Below are 25083 nucleotides of genomic sequence, written 5' to 3'. Positions count from 1 at the left end.
GAGACCCGAGCGCTCTTACAGAGGTTTCATTAGGGCGGGAAATGCTGCGTTACTTGAGCCCACCGGGACTGTTTTGCTTTAAAGTTAAATGGCACATTGCACCTCAGCTCGGTCCAGTCCCACATGACGAATGGCTCCCCTGATGGAGGCCGACAGGCTCCGCAATTACGGCCCTTCTGTAATGGGGCTGGGCAGAATCAGCGCCGGTGGCAGCTGGGTACTCCAGGGGGGCGGTGGGGAAGGTGGAGGGCGGCACAGAGCGATGGGTGGGTGAGGAGTGACGGAGGCGGGCGGAGTAAATGTATGAAGCATTGTGCATGTATGAAGCATTGTACGTGTATGAAGCATTGTGCATGTATGAAGCATTGTACGTGTATGAAGCATTGTGCATGTATGAAGCATTGTACGTGTATGAAGCATTGTGCATGTATGAAGCATTGTGCATGTATGAAGCATTGTACATGTATGAAGCATTGTACATGTATGAAGCATTGTGCATGTATGAAGCATTGTGCGTGTATGAAGCATTGTACGTGTATGAAGCATTGTACGTGTATGAAGCATTGTACGTGTATGAAGCATTGTACGTGTATGAAGCATTGTGCATGTATGAAGCATTGTACATGTATGAAGCATTGTACGTGTATGAAGCATTGTACATGTATGAAGCATTGTGCATGTATGAAGCATTGTACGTGTATGAAGCATTGTACGTGTATGAAGCATTGTACATGTATGAAGCATTGTACGTGTATGAAGCATTGTGCATGTATGAAGCATTGTGCATGTATGAAGCATTGTACGTGTATGAAGCATTGTACATGTATGAAGCATTGTACATGTATGAAGCATTGTACGTGTATGAAGCATTGTACATGTATGAAGCATTGTGCATGTATGAAGCATTGTGCATGTATGAAGCATTGTACGTGTATGAAGCATTGTGCATGTATGAAGCATTGTACGTGTATGAAGCATTGTACATGTATGAAGCATTGTACATGTATGAAGCATTGTACGTGTATGAAGCATTGTGCATGTATGAAGCATTGTGCATGTATGAAGCATTGTACATGTATGAAGCATTGTGCATGTATGAAGCATTGTGCATGTATGAAGCATTGTACATGTATGAAGCATTGTACATGTATGAAGCATTGTACATGTATGAAGCCTGGACGCCAGCGTAGGTGATGAAGTGATGAAAGGGGAACTTCCCATTTTATTCCTGCCGCACAGCTGGCCACAAATAACCATTTTATTTGCTACTCCAACGCGCAGATGGGTCACAGGGGGACCGTCACTCAGACAGGAACCGTATTTCAACCCCATTCGACAGAAAAACAACAAGCAAGTCAAACGTGGCCCTGAGGGGGTCCGGGCCAAGCAGCGGCGGGCCGCTGGCAGGCCCCTCAGGGCTCCGCGGGAGTTCAGGGTGGGCCGGCTCGCTAACAGACTGTTGACATGTGGATTCTGCATAGCCATTAGAGTCTGATGAGAGGGCTGGCAGAGGATAAATGGGGATCTGAGATGATTAACAGGATGAGAGAAAATAAATATCAAAGACACATTCTGTTTGACTAACTTCCCATAACTCGTAGTTTTAGGTCTTCAGTCATCTAAAAGGATTCTAATGAAACAACCTCGGGGAAATAAAATAGCTCAATGATGGCAGGTTGCAATGATGAAATCAATGCAACCAAGTAGTTTATGGAAGAATTTGAAAAGAGCTTCATTTCTGATTGGGTCACTGCGACTGTGGATTTCGACTTCAAAAGCATGAGCAAGACAGCAGTAGCAGTACCAGGATTAATAAAACAAAACTGAAGACTCTCTCACTATATAACGACGGGACAACCCCCTTCACCCCCCTGCACACACACCCCCCCCCCCCCCTCTCTCCTTCCATCCTCTAACTCCTCCCCCCTCGAGTTCAACCTCTTTTTCTGCTCCATGCGGAGTCTTTGTGCCCAAAACCTCCTAATCCCCTAAAACCGCTGTTTAAATTTAACTCTCTCTCTCTCTCTCGATAGACTTGACGCACGTTGATTGCCTAAATGCTGCAGTCTGCACATTTTTGAGCAAGCATCAATATGCTATCTATATTTTTTAGAGTAATAAAGAATTCCTAAATATGAGCCCATGCCAAGTGATGAGTGAAAAGCAAACATTTTCTGTTCAAAGTTAAATGACAACATCTGGATGAAAGAAAAACAGCTAAATTTAAGTAAATTGCAGTTGCAATGAGACATCACCGCCTGTATTGTGTGTGCATGTGTTTAAGTGGACTCGGAGGACTTAAATCATGGGTAGCGAGGGGTAAATATTCATTGCCCAATTTCCAGGATAATGATGAATATCTTCATGTCGCCCTATTTGATCTAACCAAACGACTAATATTTGAGGGTAAAAGCTGCTTTCAACATTTACTTAAGAGGCCTCTGTGTGTCTGAACAAGTGTAAGTGGACAGGCATGCCTGGCATAGAGGGAATGCCAGAGAATCACTGTGGGAAGCCTGCTGCACGCACGCACGCACGCACACACAGACACACACACACACACACACACCTCCTTTGCTACTACTTTAGTCCTCACACAAAACCCCAGAAACAATCCTTAAAGGCAGCAGAGGAAGAGGGCAGTGTCCTTAGACAAACACGTATGTTTTCTCCAAACCCACGGGCTCCTAATGGGGGACATGGGTGGAGGCTATTTGTGGCGCGGTGAATAGACTTGGTGTGGTCCAGGGTTTAGCCAGGGGAGTTTAGCCTCCACTGACCTTCTGAGCTGCAACAAAAAAAGCCACGTTGATTAAGAGCGTCATTTTATTCAGGAGGCGAATCAAAAGAAACAAGCTTGTTAATATGGAAAACCAATTAAGGGACAGAGTGCTTGAGAATCTCTGCGAGAGAGGAGAGATGGGGGAGGTTAGTGGGGCGGGGGGGGTGGGGGGGGCAGTGGTGCAGTTTCTGCTTATAGTTTAAATTAGTGTTAAATCCCTAGTTTGGTGTTTATGAGTGAACCACAGATTTTAGCAGCGAAAGAGACACACGCTCATGTGCGTGTGTGTGTGTGTGTGTGTGTGTGTGTGTGTGTGTGTGTGTGTGTGTGCGAGGCCATGGGGATGTCGGGAAGAATGGAGGGATGTCACGCTTTGTTTTTCTGCCTGTTGATTCTGAATGTAACCAATTAGTGAAGCAGAGAGACACAGAGTGTGGGAGTGGAGGAGGAGGACGAGGAGGAGGAGGACGGGGGGGGGGGGGGGGGCGCGAGGGAGGGAGGGGGTCCAATCTCTTTCACTGTGAGAGCCCGTGGCCAAGCTCTGAGTCAGAGAAGGGGGGGATTTGAAAGAAGAAAAAAAAAAATGGGCCAGGGTACTCCATAATGAACATAATGACAAACAAAAGAACTTTTCAGTCATTTGTGGTCGCTTTGCTCTGACCCCGGAACTCGAGGACGAGATACTGAAGCGCTGAGGCCGGGCTGCTTTCCTTTTTTTTAATGATCACCGCTAAGAAAAAAAAAAAAAAAGAGAAGAATTTCTCTACTTTCATGTTAAACTGAAGATATTGAAATTGTCCAAGGCAGAGATACTGCGCGTGAGGAGAAGCGCTGCGCATTAGACCAGCTGCAGGCTTTTGCGATGCCAGATATGGATTCTTTCTTGGATGGGGACACTTGAGAGAGCGAACCCTGTTCTAAATAGGGCTATTGGAGGGTGTACCCCCTCTTATCACTGGTATCACAACGAGACGTTGTACACCACATGAGGCCAGCGACATCTACACAGATCAAACCATATACAAGAACAGCTGGTCTCAGTATTTTTGGGTAAATTAGCCGGCTTGTTAGCCAAGCTGCTGCTACTATAACACACTTTATAGTTCTCAATCATTTACTTGGAATAAGAATTTAAATACAATTTAGTGTAACAACATGAGGAGCAACAGATGAAAAAGCAGGATTTCTCTTAAAATGGCAATATATTTAAGATTAAATATTGATCTATATGTGTTATATAAAAGGCTCCCTGGAGAACTGAGACTCAGGTAGGAAAACTGGTTACTGCGTTTGGGACCGGTTTCAGTTCCTGTTCGACATGTAAATGGCGTCTCTATCCCTGTGCACATAAAGGCATGTGTGTTTACCTGCTGTAGGTCGGCTATGGAGTACAGGTGGATGTGCTGGAGCAGGTACTCCCTGGGGAAAATCCTGTGAAAAGACACCAGAGAAACGTCTCTAAGAAGCAGGTCACTTGTTGCAGATTCCTAAAGTCATACGCACTCCATCTCTAACGTTATGTGACAAAACACAGACACCAGTGTGTGTGACCTCCTCTGAGACCACTAAGATGGATGGCACCATGCTAAAGCCTGTCTAAGCTGTGATGAGTGTCACCAAAACACAAGCATGTGCGTGTATTCAAACGTGTGTGTGTGTGTGTGTGTGTGTGATGCAAACACCCCATGGTGATAGGCCCCTCTGATAAACTGCTCTGTTAGGCCCGTTACCAATGGTTACCACATCAGCATTCACAAGACTACAAACATGTACACGTACACACACACACACACACACACTAATAATCAAACACACCCCGGCTCATTGTTGAGTGTGTAGTCGGTGCCCAAATGAACAGCCTTTAAGTCTTGATAAACGTACTTGAGCACTAACACCTTTTACGATTAGATTACAACTAATTAGGGACACAGATTCATGCATAAACGCAAACAAATGATAATATTTGTACTTCTTGGTTGTATTTAATTCCACATTTCACTTCTCTGTCCTCTGGGAATTTCCAGCGCAGAAGACACACCTTTGATTCAGATTTTGTTCCCACTCTGTGATTATGATTGTGGAGTAAAGGAGGGACACACCTGAGTGTGTGTGTGTGTGTGTGTGTGTGTGTGTAGGGGGTGGAAAAAATAAACACATTTCAATCTAATGCAAACCCAAACCAAATCTTATCTTTGTTAAAGGTGCAGCGTGTGTGGACACAGTGTCATGGATAAAAAAATAAAAAAAAACTTTCCGGATGCTGAAAGTTTGTGGTGTTAATGTTTATAATGATCGGATAAGTATGACGTTTCCAGAAAGTTGCTGCGTAGATAATTTACTACATTGGCAACTTGCTCTTACCACTTCAAGTATTACTGCTAGTATATACACAGTACTACCTCCTACAATCACAACTTATTCTACCCCTACCTTAACCAGCGGGTAAACCTTCAAAACCACCTAAAAAACAACAATTAACCACTTTAGACACACCCAAAACCATCAAAGACGTTAAAGACCACTAACGACACCACAACAGACAACCAGACCCACCCAAAAAAGGATTTACCCAGAAACGGTGCAAGCACAAGGGCGTCATAGCAAGGGCTCTTTCATGGTTTTCACTCACTTCTTTATAACATATTTGGATCAAACTAAAACATTCGCCCCAAAAGGACCTGTTGGGGTAAAGATCTGGACGCCGGGACAGACTATGAGCTGGTGTCGGCCAGCAGGGCCTTGGGTGGCTGCAATGGGAGGTGGAGAATCTGTCACACAGGACAACTGTCAGCCGTGTGCTCCACAAATCTGTCCTTCATGGAAGAGGTGCAAGATGAAAGCCGCTGTTGAAAGTGAACCAGAAGAAATCCTGTTTGGGGTTTCCACATGTCTGTGTGGAGGAAACACTGGCCTCCACCCTGAAGCACACCATCCCAACAGGGAGCGTGGTGGTGGTAGCATCGTGCTTCTCTTCAGCAGCTTCAGGAAACCTTGAAGAAAATATGATGCAGTCTACAAAGGGACAATGACAATGGAAAGGCTGAGATCAAAGCATGTTCATGTTGTAAAGTGGCCCAGTCAAAGCCCACAACTCAATCCAATTCAGAATATATATAAGATTTAAAAATGACTGCTCACTGACGGTCTCCATCCAATCTGACTGAGCTTCAGCCTGTTTGGTCGAGAAGAATGGACGGACATTTCCATCTCCTGATGTGCAAAGCTGGTGGAGACAAAAGGCTTGAGGCTGGAATTGCAGCAGAAGAGTGTTGACTCAGGAGGGTGAACACTCCAACGCATGTCTACTTTATTGTTCTCTTTGTTTGTGTCACAAGAAAATGTATTTTGCACCTTCAAAGTACAATGAATGTTGTGTTGATCAAATGGGATGAAGTCTATTCTGCTCTGTTTGAATTACAGTTGGTAACCGTACATAATGGGGAAAAGTCCAAAGTGGTGAATACTAATGCAAAGCACTGTATGAAACCTTTCTAATCTCTCTAAAAATCTTGTAATTGATCATACTACATAGGAACATATAGCACGATACAACCTAAATGCACCAATATAGCAAGTTCAATGTTAAATTACAAAAAGCTTTATGCAATTGACATGTGGCCATTAGACCTGCCAAAGATGAAGCCATATATTGCCCAAACTTTAAAAAATAACAAAACGCAGCTTTAATGCTGCGTGTTAGTCGGATCAAAGATAACTTTGCAAAGTTTTTAAAGATCTAATCCCCATTTCAGAAGCGCTGTAAAGGGCCAAAAATATAGTGCTCTCTAGTTTACAGACTGTGGACTTGTGTGCGATAGTGTTTCCGTGGCTTTCTGCATGCATGCAACAGACATCTCACTTCATCCCCCCCCCCCACACCCCACCTGCCCCCTCCCTGAAGTAGACTGATGACTAGAGGAAGGTTTTAGTGCCACAGTCCTCATCAATCCTGCAGTGTTTGGAAGTGGCGGGGCACCAGCCGGCACTAGCTAATGGGACGGGAGTAAACACAGAGGGGAACGATGCTGCTACGGGGAACGGCTAATATTCACGGCTAATACGGCTTCGTGGTGTGAAGCTGCTCGGCGGGTCAGAGAAAAACATTCTCTGAGTAGCCGGACATTAAAACTCTCATAAAAGACCAGAAATAATGAGATTTAATGAGAATAACATTCTGTTTGTAAAGACTACTTGGTGAAAATATTGATTTGTTATTTATTGTTATTTGTTGAAACTATGAGTATAAAAAGAACACTAATAATACATAGTAATTATGGTAAATAGTATAACGAATAAATAAATTAAATAAAAATAATTTAAAAAAATGTTTAAAAAATGTAGACCTTCTTGCAAAACAGTGATTGTAGTTATTTAGCCGTAAATTGACAAATTAAATACAGCGCCAGATCTCTTTCGGGGATATTTCTGCCATTTTTATACAATGGAGATGTTTGTGAGGAAAGCATTCTAATAAATGTATTATAAAATTCCTCATATGTATCTCCTCTCAGTGACACGTTACTATAAATAATCCCCAAATCACCGGTTGTCTGTAGAACAACTCGTAAAAAGGAATAAGTCGCTTGAACCCAATATTATTATCTGCATGGTGGGACGGCGTTACTGGAGGGTGAGAAACTATGCGCTGTGCAAATGATCATGATGGAGTATTAATTAGATCCCAGCCTGTCTGCTGAGGTGGATGCTTCTCCTTTAGAAAAAGTGGGCTCAGAGTGTATTAGTGACCATTAGTGGAGCGGAGCAGGGAGCATCCATCAGCTCACAGACAAGGCTTTCAGTGTGGGATCCTGCACTGATAAACAGCCCCCCCCCACACCGCCGCCCCTCCCAACCCGATCATCACACACACATGTGCACACACAGGCGCACTTCCTTTATGTGCATGCAGCCTATACACAGACAGGAATGCATGCAGATAAAAGTTATGGCGGTGTACATGCGTGCACTCAGACACACACGGATCATACGGGGAGATGTTAACAGTCCATGAAGTCAATCAATCAGCTGAGGAATAACACCAGGGTATAAGTCAGTGATGACACAGCCTGCTGATGTTCAACTATCGTAGTATATGCACAGAAAATAACTTCAGAAAGGAAATTAAAAATGTGTTATATGTGTGCTTTAGTTGGATTTTAGATCCAACCAAACTTTGTCAGACTTCTAACATTCGAGCTCCTCGTCACATTGAACTTGCTGCTAATTCAAAGGGAAATCTGTTTCTATCCTTTTTTAATTCTTTTTAATTAATTCACGTTGACAAGACCATTTGGTGAAAGATTACTACCAAACGGACAACATGACAACTTTCCACCAACAAAGGTTGAACCTCTCTGAGGGCTCCCAAGCTGCAGATTAGCTGCCATGTGGAATTACAAAATTCAATGCACCATCCGAATGTATGAGCTCCTTGACGGGTACCTACTGTGCATGTGAATAGGTACCATCTTTAAAATCTCTATTCAAATCTTTACATTTTTGCCAAGTAAAAGTAGGGCTGCACGGTATGGCCAAAAATCCATATCATGCTATTATGAAACATTCTGACGGTATCCCGGCTAGCTGGCCAACTTGCAACTGACTAGCTCGTTAGCGTGTTAGCTTCTTGCGGCTGCTAGTGTTGCCACTTGCAGCCGCTCGAAAGACTTTGCAATGAATCTTTTTCTGATCTAACGTTTTTGGGTTTAATCGAAACAGACGCAGCTCCTCTCTTGGGCACAAGTTGTGTTGTTGCACCTCTGGGCTCTCGTTGTCCCTCCTGTGTCAGTCTTTTGCGTGTTTTCATGTAGCAACAGAGTTACTTCTTGTACCCAGCATGCAGTTTGGCGGGGTAATTTTTATAAACGTACAATTATTAGTGTTAAATTGTTTATGTGTCACAAGCTGTTGTGTCGTGGTGTTTTACCCTGTAAAGGGAGTCCGTTGTGGGTTATTCATTGCTGTTATAAAGTTATAACTATGACTCAATCCCAACACACGTAAGACGAGTAGCTCCGACCGCCGGGCGCTCCACGGTGACGCGTGGAAATAAAAACTGCCGACTGACGAACAACAACTTCAGATGTTATGGTAACACCGGTATGTGACGGTATACCGTTAGAACCCCAAGTGAAAGATGTGTGGTGAGAGCCTCAATACTGCCTCGGCACCACAACAGACCTCGTGCGGCAGCCTACCTCCGTCTCAGGTCCTCGGCGACGGTTGCTCGGCAGCTGAACAGGTAGGCCCGCAGCGACTGGAGCTGCTGCCGGAGACGCAGCACGGCGCGGAGAGGCTCGCAGTGCTCGTACAGACACGGGTTGAGCTGCTGCACGTCCAGCAGGGGCTCCTCGTACACAAACTCCAGGAACTCCTTGGCCTGCTTAGAAACCTGGGAGGAGCACATCAGAGTTTCCGTGAGGAGACCAGTGAGGAGACCAGTGAGGAGACCAGTGAGGAGACCAGTGAGGAGACCAGCGGGACGGTGCCCGACAAGCTGGGCGTCCCGTGACCATCCTAACCGCGTCGCTTGTGTACGCGTGTGTTTTCCCACCTTGTGCCGACTGGTGTCCCAGTTGTGCAGCAGACGTGCTGGGATGAGGAACGAGTTGTCCTGATGGCAACTCTGGCAGTAGTACCAGCCGCTGTAGTAGCAGACCTTTGCTTTTCCTTTGGAGAGGCCGACCGGGCGCTGACACCCTGAGGAGAGAGTATGTGTGATTATAGATCATCAATAAACAAATATGTGAAGAGATACTCTACAGTGCCTGAATCACGGCCCGACAGTTGCCATTGACAACCAATATTTGGCCTGTGGTTTGGACATTTAAAAGGGGAAAATGAACCCCAAACTGAACACGTGTTTTATTTTGTTTCATTAGTTATATTTAGATATTACTGTTACAGCAGAACCGTATATTAAACAACTATTGCATCACTCCCGTCTTAATGACTTGACAGCAGACCTTGGAACGTGGCCTTTAGGAACAGCTATAAACTCTTCCTTTACTTGGGCACCAATTGTAGACTAAAACTAAATATAAGGCTCCTGTATTATTGTGGCATGAATCTATTTTTAAAGGTCAGGACTCTATCCACAAATCTAAATGCGATGTTCTCTGTGGAGGAGTGCATAAATGATGTTATGGTTGAGCAATTTCATCGTGGTTGTTACATTCTGGAGATGCTGAGAATATCAACACCAGAACTTTTGTTTCTTGGTCAAGTCCAACAGATTCTATTGTTTCCATTCCCATCACTCCAGAAAGCCCATGTACATCCTTCAGTAATATTCTATTGATTACTTTCACCTTCTTGTTTGGTGCCTCTTCTACTATTACTATCCATGTTTGATTAAATCTACCTTGCCCCTCAGATAACAACGTCTGAAAGGCTAACAGGTCCAGATAACATCAAACTAAAGTCTAAATCCATTCAATTGAACAGATGAAGCTCAATGACAAACCCTGAGAAGAATCGCTAAGCCTCTGCATCTCTAAAGCTGGACGGAAACAAGAAGAATTGTTTGGTTACCGGAATGAATGTTTCATTTCTGCGTGACATCATTAAGCTGATGTATAACTACAATCAAATACTCATAATGAAAAGCTTTAAAGAAAGTGCCAAAAGTGGAGATTGAATCAAACCAACACACCGGTTCTCTATCTTAATGTGCAACAAGCAGGTGTTGCACAAGCTCCTCCTTGGTGTTACCGGTCTGCAGGAGACAACATCAGGAGAACTCAAAGGTTGTAGAGCAAATCACTCGGCTTTAATGTGCGTCACTTTATTGGCCCCTCACTAAATACCACACTAATCCAGCGTAGTAAACCTGCTGATCATAAACAAGATAGTCGGTTTAAAAAAGGCACTCTGAAGATAATGTTGCATCATGTCACCTTGACTAAATAACTGAGACAACTGATTATGTTGCACTGACAACAGAAATGTTCAGAAATGCTTTGATGGACGTGTTTCTTAAGGTCAAGTGTATGATCTCAAAAAGTCAAAACAATAAACAATACACTATATTAAACTATGTCTAAGTCTGATGCATAAATGTGACATCAATCTATCTTCATATTTCACGTCTATAGTGCTTTGTGGAGTGCATAGATTTTGTTGACGGTTGGTATCTTCTGGAGATGCATCTTCTACCATTAATATCCACGTTTGCCTAAATCTACCTGGCTCTCCCTTCAAGTGTTATCTCGGAGCCCTGGTTCTTCAAGTAGTCACAACAGAGCCCACTTCAATGAGAGGGGGTTCTGTAGAACTAAAAAGGCCAACAGATCCCGGGCTCCATTCAGCCCGACGGCGTCCCCACTGCCGGCTTTGTCTTCCCCACCTCTTTAAAGTTCGCTTCCCCGCCCAAACACCCGGAGCTAATCTACGATCCCCCACACACACACGCACACACACACACACACAGACACACACACACCTGAGCGCACGGCCCTGCGACAGGTGTCCCCTATGCAGCACTGTCCGGGAGAGCCAGGAGACAAGAAACGGGGCGAGATGCTTATCTAGGATTTGGAGGACGGAGGCATGGAGCGCTGCAGAGAAGGCGAGGGAGGGAGGGAGGGAGGGAGGGAAGGAAGGAGGGAGGGAGGGAGACGTGTGTCGGCCTGTCGCTCCGCGGCGCTTCAGAACGAGCGCGCCGCACGCCGACAAAAGGGGGGAGCGGAAGGACAGGCTGAATGAGTAAACGCCCCATTGAGAGATGAGAGGGACGACGGGATTGCATGAAAGAAAAGAGCCAGATCAAACGAGGACGGATGGAAGGGGGCGACAATAGAGGAAGAAAAATAAGTCAGGTCAACTACTTTCATACCGCGGACGAGCATCTGATGTCTGACAAAGACGGGCGGCGGTCTTATCAGAGCGGCTTTATCCGCTTTGAGGTTGGAGCCTCAGTCAGTCACGAGTTAACCTGGAGAGACTCTATGTGGTATCAGAACTGTTCTGCTTTCTGGGATTAACCAATCCCATTGGAGCAACGGTGTAGAGAGGCCACATAATTCATGTGAAGGGCAATCTGGGAACTGCAGATTGATGATGAATTATCAATTATTGATTAATCCTGTGATGGGGGCGGGGTCAAATTGTTTCATTTGTATGACCCGTGGTCAGAAAACCTGGTTCCAGGTTATTTCCGATTTTCTATCCATGCTGTTGATCTGCTGATCATTGCAGACCGCCCGATCAATCGGCTGAGGTCATCACAAACATGTACTGTATCGTAGGTAGAAAGACATCGTGGTACAGAAACAACCAATGACAAGCAGTTGTTATCAAAATAAAATAAAAATAGGCAGCGGGGCTGGCAGACTGGTTTGTCGCAGGTTGAAGGGACGCGAGGGTCAGATGAGTCATCAGATGAGTCGTCAGCTGATGACAGCGATGCTGACTCAGCACACCCCCGCGGTGACATTACCCTCGTCTCGAAAAAAAAATAATAAGAAAAAAAACACGTGGCTAAACTATGCAAACAGCGTTTGTGTGACAGTCGATCACGTCGGGAGTCAGACGACGTCCAGATGTGCCGACGGGTCCGATCGCATTCTGATGGCGTGTCAAATCCCCCGCTTTCACTGCTCTCCGCGCTGGATCGTTTGCTCGTTTCCTTTTGGATTTGCTTGTTCAGAAGACGGAAAACAGCAGCATCTTATCTCGTGGAAGGACCTGTGATCAGAGACACATGTGTGGGCTGATTACAGCACTGGGCTCACGCCGCTGTCCAAAAGGAACCACAGCCCTCTGGTCGGGAGCCAGCCGGGCCGAGGGGGGTGGGCAACAGCCGGGGGAACGCCGTGTCACTTCGAGGAAAGAGCCGACCACCGGCCCGGGCTCTCTGGCCAAGTGTGGCCTGCACTGTGGTCGGCCGCCATCGGGACCCGAGGGAACAAAGACGCACACGCACGTATGCCCGAAGACATCTGGAAACCAAATAACAATCTTTAACCGTAACCCTCGAATTCTAGATCTACGAGAGGAGGAGAGAACGCGCACACACAGGGCTAAATGCACAGAGGCCGTCTATAAAGAGCTCGTAGAGTAAACAACAGATAAGACACGACACCAAGCAAAAGCTGAAACTAAATGAGCGGCAAAAACAACCCTGAGAACAAATTGTGTAACTAGACTGAACGGATTGTGAAGTTGTATAAATACACTATTAAGACAGCATCTATTTGTTTTGCTTTGTTCAGTATTATGTGAGTTAGTGAATAAGGTCAAATAAAGCAATAAGGTACGAGAGGCTGTACTTTATCGTCCAATAATGTAACACTGTTACCAGCGAAGTTATAAATAGTAAGTAAATAGCTGCCTTTCAGCACAAAATAGTTGTAGCCATCAAATGTTTTGTATCACATTTCATCCGTCCAGAGGAAAAATAGTCCCCGTACGTGCATGTGAACAGCATCGGGTCCCGCACCATCCATCCACATCGCTCATGACCTCCACCTTAATTGTCCGGTTGTGAAAGTTCGCATCGCCTCAAAACGATCATTTGGGGGATTTACAGGCTTTTTCCGGCGACACCACCGAGGTCACGGAAACGTGTTACTTTGATTGCAGTGATATGGAACGCTGAACAGGTACTGTACATTATCGCTGTATAATGACTCAACCAATCAGAACGCTGGATTTCCTCTACCCGTGTTTTAAACATACAGTATATACACACTCTGTGTCGTCTTTATTGGGAACAGAGTTCAATGGGATCCACTATATAATACACTTATAGTAGTTATACGTGGTCTTTCTTGTGTCACAACTCGCCAATTATCAAAGATGTTCTGTGCATTTTGTCAATATGTGTTTTGAGAAAGTTTGAAGACGTACATGTAGTAAATACTCCATGTTGTATCTTAATAGATACATTTTGCAGGGGTTATTACAAAATGCAGGACTTCTAATAGAGCCATTATGTAATGAAAAACCAAAGCGGATCTCTTCTGCGCCGCCCCCCCCCCGTCTCTGATCTCTCATCGGCCTATTCTGGGATGAAGAAGAAGCGGGACACAGAGAGGACATGAATGGGAATTCAAACGTAGCTCAAAGGTCTAGCGATTGTACCGCGGCTCTCTGTAGTGAGGGAGGGTCACTTTGACCTGCCCGGGGTGAGCGTGGAGGGAGGGAGGGGCGGGAGAGAAAAACATCAGGGGCAACAAAAAAAAAAAAAGGGGCTCACGCTTTCATCTGCCCGCCGCTGGTTCTAAACCACCACACCTCTGCGTGAGACACTGTGTGTGTGTGTGTGTGTGTGTGGGGGGGGGGGGGGTTATGTACACATGTGCGAATAAAAACTGAGAAGACAAGAGAAACTAGAGCTTTGATGTGTCCCATTCTAACCGACCAAACACTCCAATGAAAATGTGCACAAATGGAGAGTACTATGGGGACGACTATGGGGATGACAGGGTGTGTGTGTGTGTGTCAGAGAGAAACTGTCTATCTTTTGATGTGAACCCACCTCCTACTTCCTCGATTCACTCATATCTACTGATTTCCACTTCACCCAAAGCCCCCCCTCCCTGTGCAACAGATTCACATCGGGGGCCTGAGAATGTGCTCCAGTGCAACGACAGGGGTCACCAGACCTGAGGACGCACTCTGCACAATGTGTGTGTGTGTGTGTGTGTGTGTGCGATGCGGCGTGATGGGGGGGGGACCGGTCTTCAAACGAACACTAACCGTTTCCTTCAAAAGGAATCAGAAACGCAGCAGTTCCCATATGTAATTAGCTGAATTCATTTATACATTTTGATGTTAAAATAACCAATCAGCCAATATGTATGGATGGAGGCAGCATGGGCAAGTTCAAAGAGAGACCAGGGGAAACGAAAGTAGGGTACTGATCATCAAGAGATCTTAGATTAGAGGCTTGACATATGAATATGAATCCGAAATGCATTCAGGTAAACAACACAAGAGGAATATTTTCTATGAATTAGTCTTACAGGGGTTTGAGATCCACGACCTTTAGCTCCATGACAAACTTATAAAAATGCATATTATGTTCCTACTACGTTAACTACTAACACTTACATTAAATGTTGAATCATAAGGCTGATATTAGAATATTTTACCACAACAAATCTCATGTAAAAATACAACACAACTCTTAAGATGTAGAGAAAATGTCATTCTTAAGTTTTGGATCAAGTTCAGATGATTAATTGAACCGTTTAATGTTAAGTGTGAACAAATTTTTTTACTAACGAACGTTATTTGCCAATATTCATAAGAAACGAGCCCTCACGGACCCCTCAGTATTTTTGCTTCTACTCGCTAAGCTCAGAGTACAATACTGTGAACAACTAGTAAGCGTTAAAAAGACGGGAGAACAGTTACATTGTGATGCGTTCAGGCTCAGCGCAGTAAAATGACCATTGGGAAAAGGTAAGTTTTGACGTTATCATGGTTTGTTGTAATGTTATTTTGTAAAATGTATTTTTTGTTTGTGAGACATTTGAATGAATCCATTGGTTTGAAGGATGAATTATGACCCGTCCACTAAATCCTACTGTTCTCCTAGAACAGCTCTAATCATTGTAACTAACACTCCTAACACAGATTAACCCAGTTCTCTATGCTCAGGTGGACATTAAACCCAAAAAGATTGAGTGAGAAAAGCAACAAAAGAGTGGAGAGAAATTCATGATTCCTCTTAAAAAAGCAGACGAGATCAAATTTCATAGACAAAACACAAACAATTATAACTATCAGCGTAAAAAAACATAATGACAAACAATAAATCAAGGGCTTAAATACAATGTAAGGCCCTGAAATGGATGGTGTAAAAGCTTTTTTTTTCCAGGCCCTGCTATTTAACACAGCAAGAGACTTAAAGAAGGGATACAGTGAAATAAATGAAAGGGGGTGGGAGGTGGGGGGGGGGGGGGGGGTTGCAGAGGGAGACAAAAAGAGAGAAAGCGCTGCGATTCTAAATGATTGGTTGAAAGGAAAAAGAAAGAAAGGGAGGAAAAGGAGGGAAATAAACGGACAGAGCGAGCAGAGGTGTGCTGTGTATAGAAAAAGCTTGTATCCAGCTGCCCCCCCCCCATCCAGCTCTACCCAGAAACCCTTCAATCAAACGACCCCGAGCGAGCCCGACCACTGCAGCATCCCCAGGATGCTTTCATTCGCTCTCATTCATTCGTCCATTTTTTCCTCTCCTCCGGTGCTTTAAGCCTACCAATTATCATCAGTGGCCCCCAGGCGGCCCCCGCGCTTGTTCCCGTTTCAGCTGGCCATTCATGCAGCGCCTGCATTAATAAGCCAGTTGTTACAAATAAGGGAGGTGAGGGGTGATTATTCAAAGCCCTCCTAAAGAGGAGAGGGAGGAAGTCCACCTTTCACACCCGGGGGGAGTGTGAAAGCCCCCGCCTGCCATTTATGGGCCTTCCAATGGGCCACTGTGGAGACTAACAAGGCAGGTAGGACAGGAGGGACAGCGGCTGTAATGGCTGCGGACATGAAAAAGGTCCAGATGGACCAGTTGCCCAAAAAAAACATTCGATAAACCCCAAAGCAGTGTTTCATTCCAGAGATGATGACCCGCGTACTCGAGGTGATGCAAACACTGAATCCATGATGAAGCCTCTCGTTCCCCGACTGAGGTTTGAGCTCCGTTGTGCTGACGGACACCAGAAGATGACTAGAAGAGGGACGTTTCTTTGGGTTTAACACAGCAGGATTTCACAAATACTTAGTGTTTCCCCTAGGTTATATAGATTATATATATTATATTACTTACATGTCATTTAGTGTTACGGAAACGTGAAACGAAAACGTTCAATTGATAGAAGACATTTTCAACACCCTCTAGAGGTGAAGAACTCAAACAAACTTGAACATTTGAACAGCAGTTTAGATTCATGTGACAAAGTAGCACAAGATGTGGATCATGATCATAACCTCATGAGGATAAAAGAAAGGAGGAAAATAGCGACTCGTTGTTGTGTTATGTAGGCCGTCTGTCTGCATGTGTGCGTGGCGCTCACTTACCTGCACACCTGAAGCTCTGAGCCGTCAGCCCCTTCTCCACAGCCAGACACGTGAGAATGCTGAGGAAACTCGTGGTGACCGACTGCCGCTTGGCCCTCTGGGCCTCCCGCTGCCGCCGCTCCCTGCAGGGTTTGGACCTCAGCAGCACTCCCTGGAGGGCGGGAGCTCCTCCCCCCGAACCCGCCGCCGCCTCCTCCTCCTCTTTGGCGGGCCTCTGCGCTCCGACCGCGTCCCGCAGGGCCTCCACCCACTCCTTGGCCCTGACGGGGTCGTCGGCCCGAAGTCTGAGCACCTCTTTGGGGAAGGCGACCTGGAAGCAGTCCCCTCCGTGCGTCCGCGGCTCCCCGTCCTCCGGCTCCCGACTGTGCCGCACGGCCGAGCAGGAGGCCAGGGCGAACTGGTGGACGGGCTGGGACACCGGACCGCGGCCCTCGGTGGCGAAGGCCCGCAGGGCGGACCTGGTCAGGACGAAGGTGAAGGCCCGCCAGCTCTTCTGGCTCAGCAGCTGGTGGAGCACGCCGGCTTTGAGGACGTCCGGGCTGCGCTGGTGGAACAGGGGCAGGCTGGTGGGTCTGCTCGGGGCGCCGCACTCGGGCGGCAGGGAGAGCGACGCCTCCGGCGGCGCGAGGTTGTCGCCGTCCCCGTCGGGTCGGGTGTCGAGGCCCGACGGGGAGGGCGGCGACGCGACGGCGGCGGTGAAGCTGACGACCTTTTCCGAGCCGGCCTTCCGCTGGTGGCTCTCCCTCCTCGCCGGCCGTGCCGCCTGCACTTTCTCCCACATCAGCCGCCGCCACTCCGCCGCCTCCCACTGGTTGGCCGCCCTCAGCTGCAGGCGCGTGCTGTTGAAGAACAGGGCCTGGAGCGCGCGCGGGTCGGCGGGCTGGCCGGGCTGGCCACAGGGGGCCGGCGAGATGACGCTCTGGCAGTGCGACAGCGAGTAGGCGGTGCCCAGCTGGCGGTTGGCGCTGCTGTCCAGGGCGTAGAGGCGCAGCTCGCAGGGCGTCAGCTCGGCGTGGCAGGGCGCCCAGCGACCACGGGGGCCCTCGCGCTGCTCCACGGCGCCCTGCTTCACCACGCTGCTGCTGCTGCTGCTTTTACCATCTGGACACAGGGACACGGGGAGAGGGAGAGGGACAAAGGACACGAGGGAAGGTGTGTGTGTGTTTAAGATTACCACATTAGATTTGATTCATTTCAGGTCAGAGGTTAACTTTTGAGCATGAAACATTCATTCATTAACAGGATAATTGTTCTTCCTCATCCACTCTTTAGTGATTCATGTTTTTGCCATCACTGTCTCCATCGTGAAGAACATCAAAGTCCCCTTTGGACTGATGTTGATGCGCAAAAGACACTTTCTGTGGAGAAATACTCCTTCAATGGATACACAAGTGGACTTAGTCAGTGTTTTACCAAACGCTTGCTTTCTTAATCTGAAGGGTTAGAGCACACCCTCTCCCTGTTTCGGCCTGTCGGCTTGGAGGGGGGGGGGAGGGGGGGGTTCTGCCCTCATTTAAGTGCTCCTGGGATTACGCTTTGTTTGGTCTGCGGTGCAGGGCGGCTCGGAGTCCTCTGCCCGGGCAGGAATCTGCGCCGGCTTTTGTTGTTAGGAGCCGCACTGCGTTGCATTCTGCCGCCTCGCCACTAGATGCCGCCAATATTACGCCCTACACTAATAGAAAGGGGGGGGGGGAAACGGTTTCTTTGCCTAACGCGGACTTAAATGAGGGTTCTAGTTTAAAGAATACACTTCTCAGTGTGTTTGTTCTCTCAATCAGAGCTGATACCGGTGACTGAGGGTAAACACCTAGGGCCTGACAGCACAACAACATATCAAACAACATGTAGCGATATAGAACAATCAAACAATCAACTGTAAATGAAAGTATGCCACAGTCAAAATGAGGTAAAAGTACACTTTGAACAGTAACTTTAATTTAAAAAGTCAATTCTAGATAAGATTGTAGCCATAAAACAATGATATCATATTTCTCTTTACTTATGGACATAAGCTGATATAGGCCTGGTAATATATTGTTGAGGCTCAAATAAAAAATAGTTAGTAAAGTGGCACTTTTCTAATGAAAAAGGAAGGAAGGTCACATTTCTTTTTCAATCTCAACCCGCTGAGACCCGACTAGGAAAAGAGGAAGAGGAAAAAGCATCTGTTACACAAAGCAGAAAACTACAAGCTGCAGTATGAGACTTTTAAATAACAGACAAGACTTGTGAACTGGGACTAATATTGTCAGTTTTGTTTGGTAATTTGCAAGTCAAAACACATCTAAACACCTAGAATTGGGTAGATTTCAAGTAAACGGTTTTAGACAACATACATACTTTAACTCAAGAAAAGATCTGCTTCACATTGATATAGATACTGCTAAATAAATTCTTTTTAAACAATGGTTAAATGTAACAGTCTAATATAGCCAGTTGTGGCCTTTATATGCGGAGGCCTAATTGAGGGTTGACAGGTTTACTTAAAATCCCGAGAACCACCAATGCACAAATCCAATCCAACATCTGATTTAATTGTAACGCCCCAATCAGGCTCCGTCTAATTGGCCAATATTGCATTTTGGTTCTTTAACGCGCTAAATCACTCAAGGAGGAAAAGTGTAAAGCAGCGCTGCGGTGGCGGGTCGGTGCCTCATCCATCTTATCACAACAGCAGTAGACACGGTGTCACTCCGGGTCTCGGACTCTGCATGTTAACAAACCCTTCTCGCCAAGGGGACAAATGGAAAATGCAAATGTGTTTGCAGCTGGAATCAGGAGCGGCTGATTGGCAGTCTTCACGCTCGGGGGGGCCCGGGCTTTAGAATTGGGCATCGTGGCGAGAAGAAATAAAAACGCGCTCGGTTCAATTAGCCTTCATCTCCACCTGGTGGGTTTCGACACGGCACTCTGGTAATAGTCTGAGCCGTCAATCAGAATTACCGTCACCTCTTTTTTTCAGGGCTATAAACACCGCTGCCTTTATACAAGTGCTGTGAGGTGGAGTCCCGGATATAACGGTGGTGGAAAAAGCGATTTGGAAGGGACGGGTCTACGTTCTAGAGTGTGCGTTTGATGGATTTATCTGGATGTGAAACACAAATCAGCAGAAAAAAAAACAAGTTAAAGAGACAAAGACAGACGCAAGAGCCACAGAGCCGTGTGTTAGAGCAGGGGTTGTCCAAACTAAGGCACGTGGGCCAAGTGCGGCCCGCCGTCCATTTCTAATCGGCCCGCATCGCGGTCTGAAAATATAATGGATCGTTTCCACTGTATTGCACTTCTTAGTTGAACACAGTTGTGAAAACTGTCAACATAATTCGTAATGTAATTCATAATTGTGCTGCAGCGGGTTTATTCCCCAAGATCAAATATTGACACACGTTTTTTGAAAGAAAAGGGTAGACCCCTCCATGAGATCGCTGACCCTTCATGGCAGGCAGACCTGGCTTTTTTTAAGTTGATCTCACCGATCTTCTCGACACCCTGAACAAGAGACTACGAGGCGCCTCTCCGTCTCCTCGGGTCACAACTGCAATCAAATGCGCGTTTCCCGATGCCAAGCCTCCCCGCTAAAACGGGACAACATTTGTGTGTGTGTGTGATCACATCTCTCGTGGAAAGAATTCAGTCAGCGCGTACAAGATCTTTGAGAAGGAAATGACACCTTCGCAGCTCTGGTTTTCACCGGATGCGGAAGAAGTGGAGGACGATCTGCAAGTAGTAGAGTAGAAGTCGAAATTCAGTGCGAGGATTCTATGAAGAATCGGCATCGGCTTCTCTCCCTTCCTGTCTTCTTTTTTTTTTTTTTCTTCAAACATGTTCAATTGTGAGTCTGTTGTATATTTTTCCACATGTGGCCAAAAGTTGAGACAACCATGTGTTAGAGTGAACCCCGACATCACCATGGTGATCGAGACTAAAGACAATACCATTGAGGAACAACACTGTTCCTGTAAAGCCAGGTGTAAAAAAAGGATTATTAGCAAGAATAACGACACGTTGGAAATTTCATGAAACAAAAGAGCTACACGCGGCTTGTTTGGTCCTATATACACATGTTTATTGTGTATATAATCATTTCCATTTACCATCTAAACATCCCCAGCTGCCACTAATGGAAAGGCCAACAGGCCACTTTTTTTCCCCTCCTCAATGTGAATGAAGAGACATCGCGAGGGCCGAGCTAAATCACTCTGCCTTCTGCTTATTACCGTCCTTCTCCTACTTCTCTCCTTTCAATGCCAGCGGGCCAAACTAAATAGCCTGATGCCTTTTCACACATATGCTAATACTAAATAATCCGGCCAGTATCAGGGGCCGGGTAATTGGGTTGCCTCTTCTTTCGCCTCATTTGAGTCCATTTGCTGACAGGATTACAGGCTATTATCCCTTAGGATCTCCTTAGGCCTTCAGATGGCCAAAACACACACAAATAAATGCTCTCTGTGTGTGTGTGTGTGTGTGTCGGTCACTCTGCCTGAATACTGACTGTCATAGCACAGCTGTGTCATTTCAAGTTATCATCATCTTCTATCATTATTGCTTTCTCGGAGGATGCTTGAACATAAGTAGAGCGTACGCTCCGATCTGCAGCACAAAGAGTCAGACGTACGCTCTCCGAAAAGCCTCTCAAAGGCTGAGAAAACTTCCCGGGTCATTGGCCAAAGTGAGGAGGCAGGGGATGGGATTGTCTCCAACAGGTAGAGACTGATGTTCACCGGAGGACATAACACTGTCTCTACGGAGTCAGGGCAACAACAACAACAAACAACTCTCTGTGCCAAAAATGCCAAATTAAGCAAATCAGATTCAAATGAGTCCCTTCACAAAAACCGACATACATATAATTTACCTTCTCCCTTTGTAACAGTGGAGGTTCATTGGACAGCAACCTCACCTTATGAAGGCAATGCTGAAGAGCCTTAAACCTGCATTCTGTTAATGGCCATTCGGGGTGGCGACTCCTTTGGATGTAAAAATAGGTGGGTTTGCGTGCTCCCTTTATAAAGTGGAAAATGTATGCTACGTAGAGTAGACCCTGGTAGAGGGTCAATGGGGGGGGGGGGGGGGTGGCGGGGGGGCACTGCACCAGCGACGGAGAACACCCTGAACTGAGCAGACAGAGGGACATACAAACATTCACTCCCCATTCACACACCCATCGTGCTTGTCTTTGGAGCGATGGAGGAAGCCAGAGTGCTCTGACAGAACACGTGACCTCCACCCAGAGAGGTGCTGGCCGGGTTTGAACCCAGGCCCTCCTTGCTGTGAGGCAACAGTGTTTGTTTTGAAGTGTGACAATTAAACAATCCAGGGACCAAACTGTTAAGAGTTCACCGTTTCTGTCATTTTCGGTCTGATCAAATGACAAACCCCAAGTCTATCAAAACCTTTGTAGCTCCAGCAACACCTGCTGCAGCGTACGGCCCGGAGACGCACGCCGCCTGTGAACTCACCCGCCGGCTGGTGGTTGAGGATCATGTTCTTCAGAGTGTTGCAGTCCAACGCGGGCAGCCCGTTGTCCGTGAACGCCGACGGCCGGTAGTTGACGTCGGACCTGGACCGGTTGTGTCCCTTCTTGAAGGCCGAGTTGGACGCGCAGTTGGCGCTGTTGTGGGCGCACTCCTTGGTGTGGGCCGCCAGGTCGTTGGTGGAGCGCGCCCTGCTCCTCTTGCCGGGCCTCAAGCCCACCCCGACCCCGACCCCCAACCCCAACACGCTGAAGTTGTCGGCCCAGGCCAGGCCCAGAGGCCCCACCTCTGGCTGCTCTCTGGCCAGCAAGCCCCACACGCCGCTGGAGCTCAGCTTGCCCAGCGCGGCGCTGGAGACCTCGCGCGGCTGCTTCGGCTGCCTGGCGGGCTGGTGGCTCCCCGTCTGGGCTTGGCTCGGGCCTTGGCCTTTCACCCCGTCCATGCAGTGGATGAAGTCCTCGGTGGCCTCGAGGGCTGGGCTGATGTCGCCCGCCATGTCAAGCTGCTCCAGACCCTCCATGGCTGGCACCCCTCACCCTGGAGCAAGAGGTCGCACAACTAGAAGGTTTTCCAAAATGGGCACAAAAACCCAGTTAGTATTATTCATGTGTCCAAAAGACCACACTAGGTGTCAAACTAAGGTCGCCGCCTGCAGGCTTATCCGAGGTCACAGTCTTCTTCTCTCTATCAGCGGTTTGCTTCTAGCACCGGAGGGAAAGGCGAGCGCTAAATAGATCCGGCAGTAGCCTGGGACTCCCGAAACGCTGGCAACCCGGGTGGCAAACTGCGTCGCTTAGCCAGGACACACGCACGCCAAAACAGTCAAACCCCTCCGCACACGCTGGTATTCTGAGGGGCTGCTAATTCCAGCCCGTCAGGTGGCTGGGAAGTCATCAGACGTTACTGTAAGAAACGGAAGAGAGAAAGAGGAAGTGCATTAGAGGAAGCATGCCGCACAAAAACAAATAGTGGAAACACGTCGAACAGTGAGAAATGATCAAATTACAGATAAGTTGGGGGTGTTTCAGGCGCTTTATTAAACTCTAAATAGAAGCTTTACCAAGCAAGAGGTCAGATCAGAGGATAGTGAAGCCAGGGTTTGATATAGCGGCGGTTGCCTCCGCGCGGCCCCCAACATGGCGACGTCTGAGCCGGCGGCCTGCAGCTAACGGTTCGACCAGCGCAAACAGTGCAGACTGCTGAGGGAGGGGTCAAAGGGCGTTGCCGCGCCCCCCACGCGCTGTTCGGGGCGGCGTTATCAGCTGTAGCCGCTTTATAGCCGATGGCGTGGGGCTGTGCTCGCTCTCATGCACACTACACCGCGCACTGAAAGGCGCAGCCATGTAAACAAAGCAAGGAGAAGCTCAGACACATTTAATTCTCTGCTAGTAGACATTACCCCACAACTTATTGACATAGTAAATAGTAGTTTTCTGCTGTAGTGACGTTTGGAGGAGCCTCCGACAGCTTTAGACAGCAAACTAGCGACCCACCAACAGGAGCTCCGTCACACTGAGGCCCCGAAGGCTCACTTGTCCCTCCTCAGCAAGCAGAAACGACCGTCCTCCCTCACGCGTCCTGATGAAATAGTACTCGACTTCCTCCCCAGCTGCTTGTCACTGGACTGAGCAGGCAGAGAGGGAGCGGCCTGGGTGGGGTCCGCATCCATCAGCCTGACCGCCTGTCTCTTCTGATTCCCTCCACTCCTCCGTCTCTCTCCGTCTCTCTCTGTCTAAACCTCTTTCTTCTCTGATGCTGATCCCTCGCTCCCTCATTGATTTTCTTCTCCCCCTCAGCTCGGCCTCTTTTACTTTCCTCTACATATCAATTATTTAAAGGGGATTACATCACCGCCAATTCAACTTTTTGATTGATTAAACAATAAAGAAGACAATTAGATTCAAAAAGAGTTTAAAAAAATAGATAGTACTAATCCTAAAAAGACTATCATGGCAGTTCATTTCTGTGTGACGTAAACAACCTCAAAGTTTAAATGAACAAATATGCCTAGACGTTCTCTTCTGATTCATTTCAATTAACGACCAAGCATTACAGGAGTTGTAAAAGTACAGGTGCATCAGCTTTGCTGAGAACTCCACCGTAGTAATGATCACTAACTCTGGCTAGCTTATATTTTATTTATATATATCACTTTATTTTTTAACAGCCAGCCCCAACCGATTGGCTGTGATATCCTCTGCCTGCATGGAGCTCCGTCCTGGTGTCACTCATCGAGCGTCCCGCTGACCTCACGTTGACACACAGGGCTGAGGTCAGTATGGACAGCAGTGTTTCCACTAGGGGACACAATAGAATGTGTTGGATTCGGTTATGAAGTTAATGGAGGGACTTTAGAACCATTTACAATTGGAGTCATTTGGTTTTCCCACCAACAAAAGTTGGTGACATTGATATAAACATTATTTAATGTGAGGTTCTGGATTGAAGAAAAAAACAACAACATAAATTTGCATAACAACAAATAAGTGAAGTAATCAGAACCCCAAAAAAACAATTTTGGCAGAAGAACAAATGAACCACACAGTGTTAAACATTAACATGTTGCTAGTATTAATATCCGGATTCATGTGGAGGCGTAACTGCTTAACAGAAGGCACCCATAACAAGTTTTGTTTTCATATCCTGGCCCAGGATGCAGGTATTATGGACATTTTATGGGAAATCAAAACTGAACTACAGTGTTCATGGTTATCTCACTCAAGTAACGGGTCACATGACAATAAGGAAAACAACAAACGGAAAGCCCACCGCTTTGGAGCCACAGCGCGGCTCATTGTTTGTTTGTTT

At 46.8% G+C, this 25083-nt stretch overlaps 1 protein-coding gene across 1 annotated transcript in view; it reads right to left on the bottom strand.

Moving 5' to 3' along the window:
• plekhm3 (pleckstrin homology domain containing, family M, member 3) overlaps positions 1 to 25083 on the bottom strand; it is a 31559-nt gene that overhangs the window by 5969 nt on the left and 507 nt on the right. The window contains exons 2-6 of the mRNA XM_037488837.2: positions 22261 to 23178; positions 16802 to 17902; positions 9336 to 9481; positions 8980 to 9173; positions 4150 to 4213 (exon numbers count right to left, since the gene is read on the bottom strand). Coding sequence (XP_037344734.2) covers positions 4150 to 4213; positions 8980 to 9173; positions 9336 to 9481; positions 16802 to 17902; positions 22261 to 22795 — 2040 coding nt within the window. The 5' untranslated portion in view covers positions 22796 to 23178. The remainder of the gene's footprint in view (positions 1 to 4149; positions 4214 to 8979; positions 9174 to 9335; positions 9482 to 16801; positions 17903 to 22260; positions 23179 to 25083) is intronic.

The sequence above is a fragment of the Pungitius pungitius genome, chromosome 10 (assembly GCF_949316345.1).
Source record: "Pungitius pungitius chromosome 10, fPunPun2.1, whole genome shotgun sequence".
In the NCBI taxonomy this organism is placed as follows: domain Eukaryota; kingdom Metazoa; phylum Chordata; class Actinopteri; order Perciformes; family Gasterosteidae; genus Pungitius; species Pungitius pungitius.
This window is presented reverse-complemented; position numbering and strand designations above follow the sequence as displayed.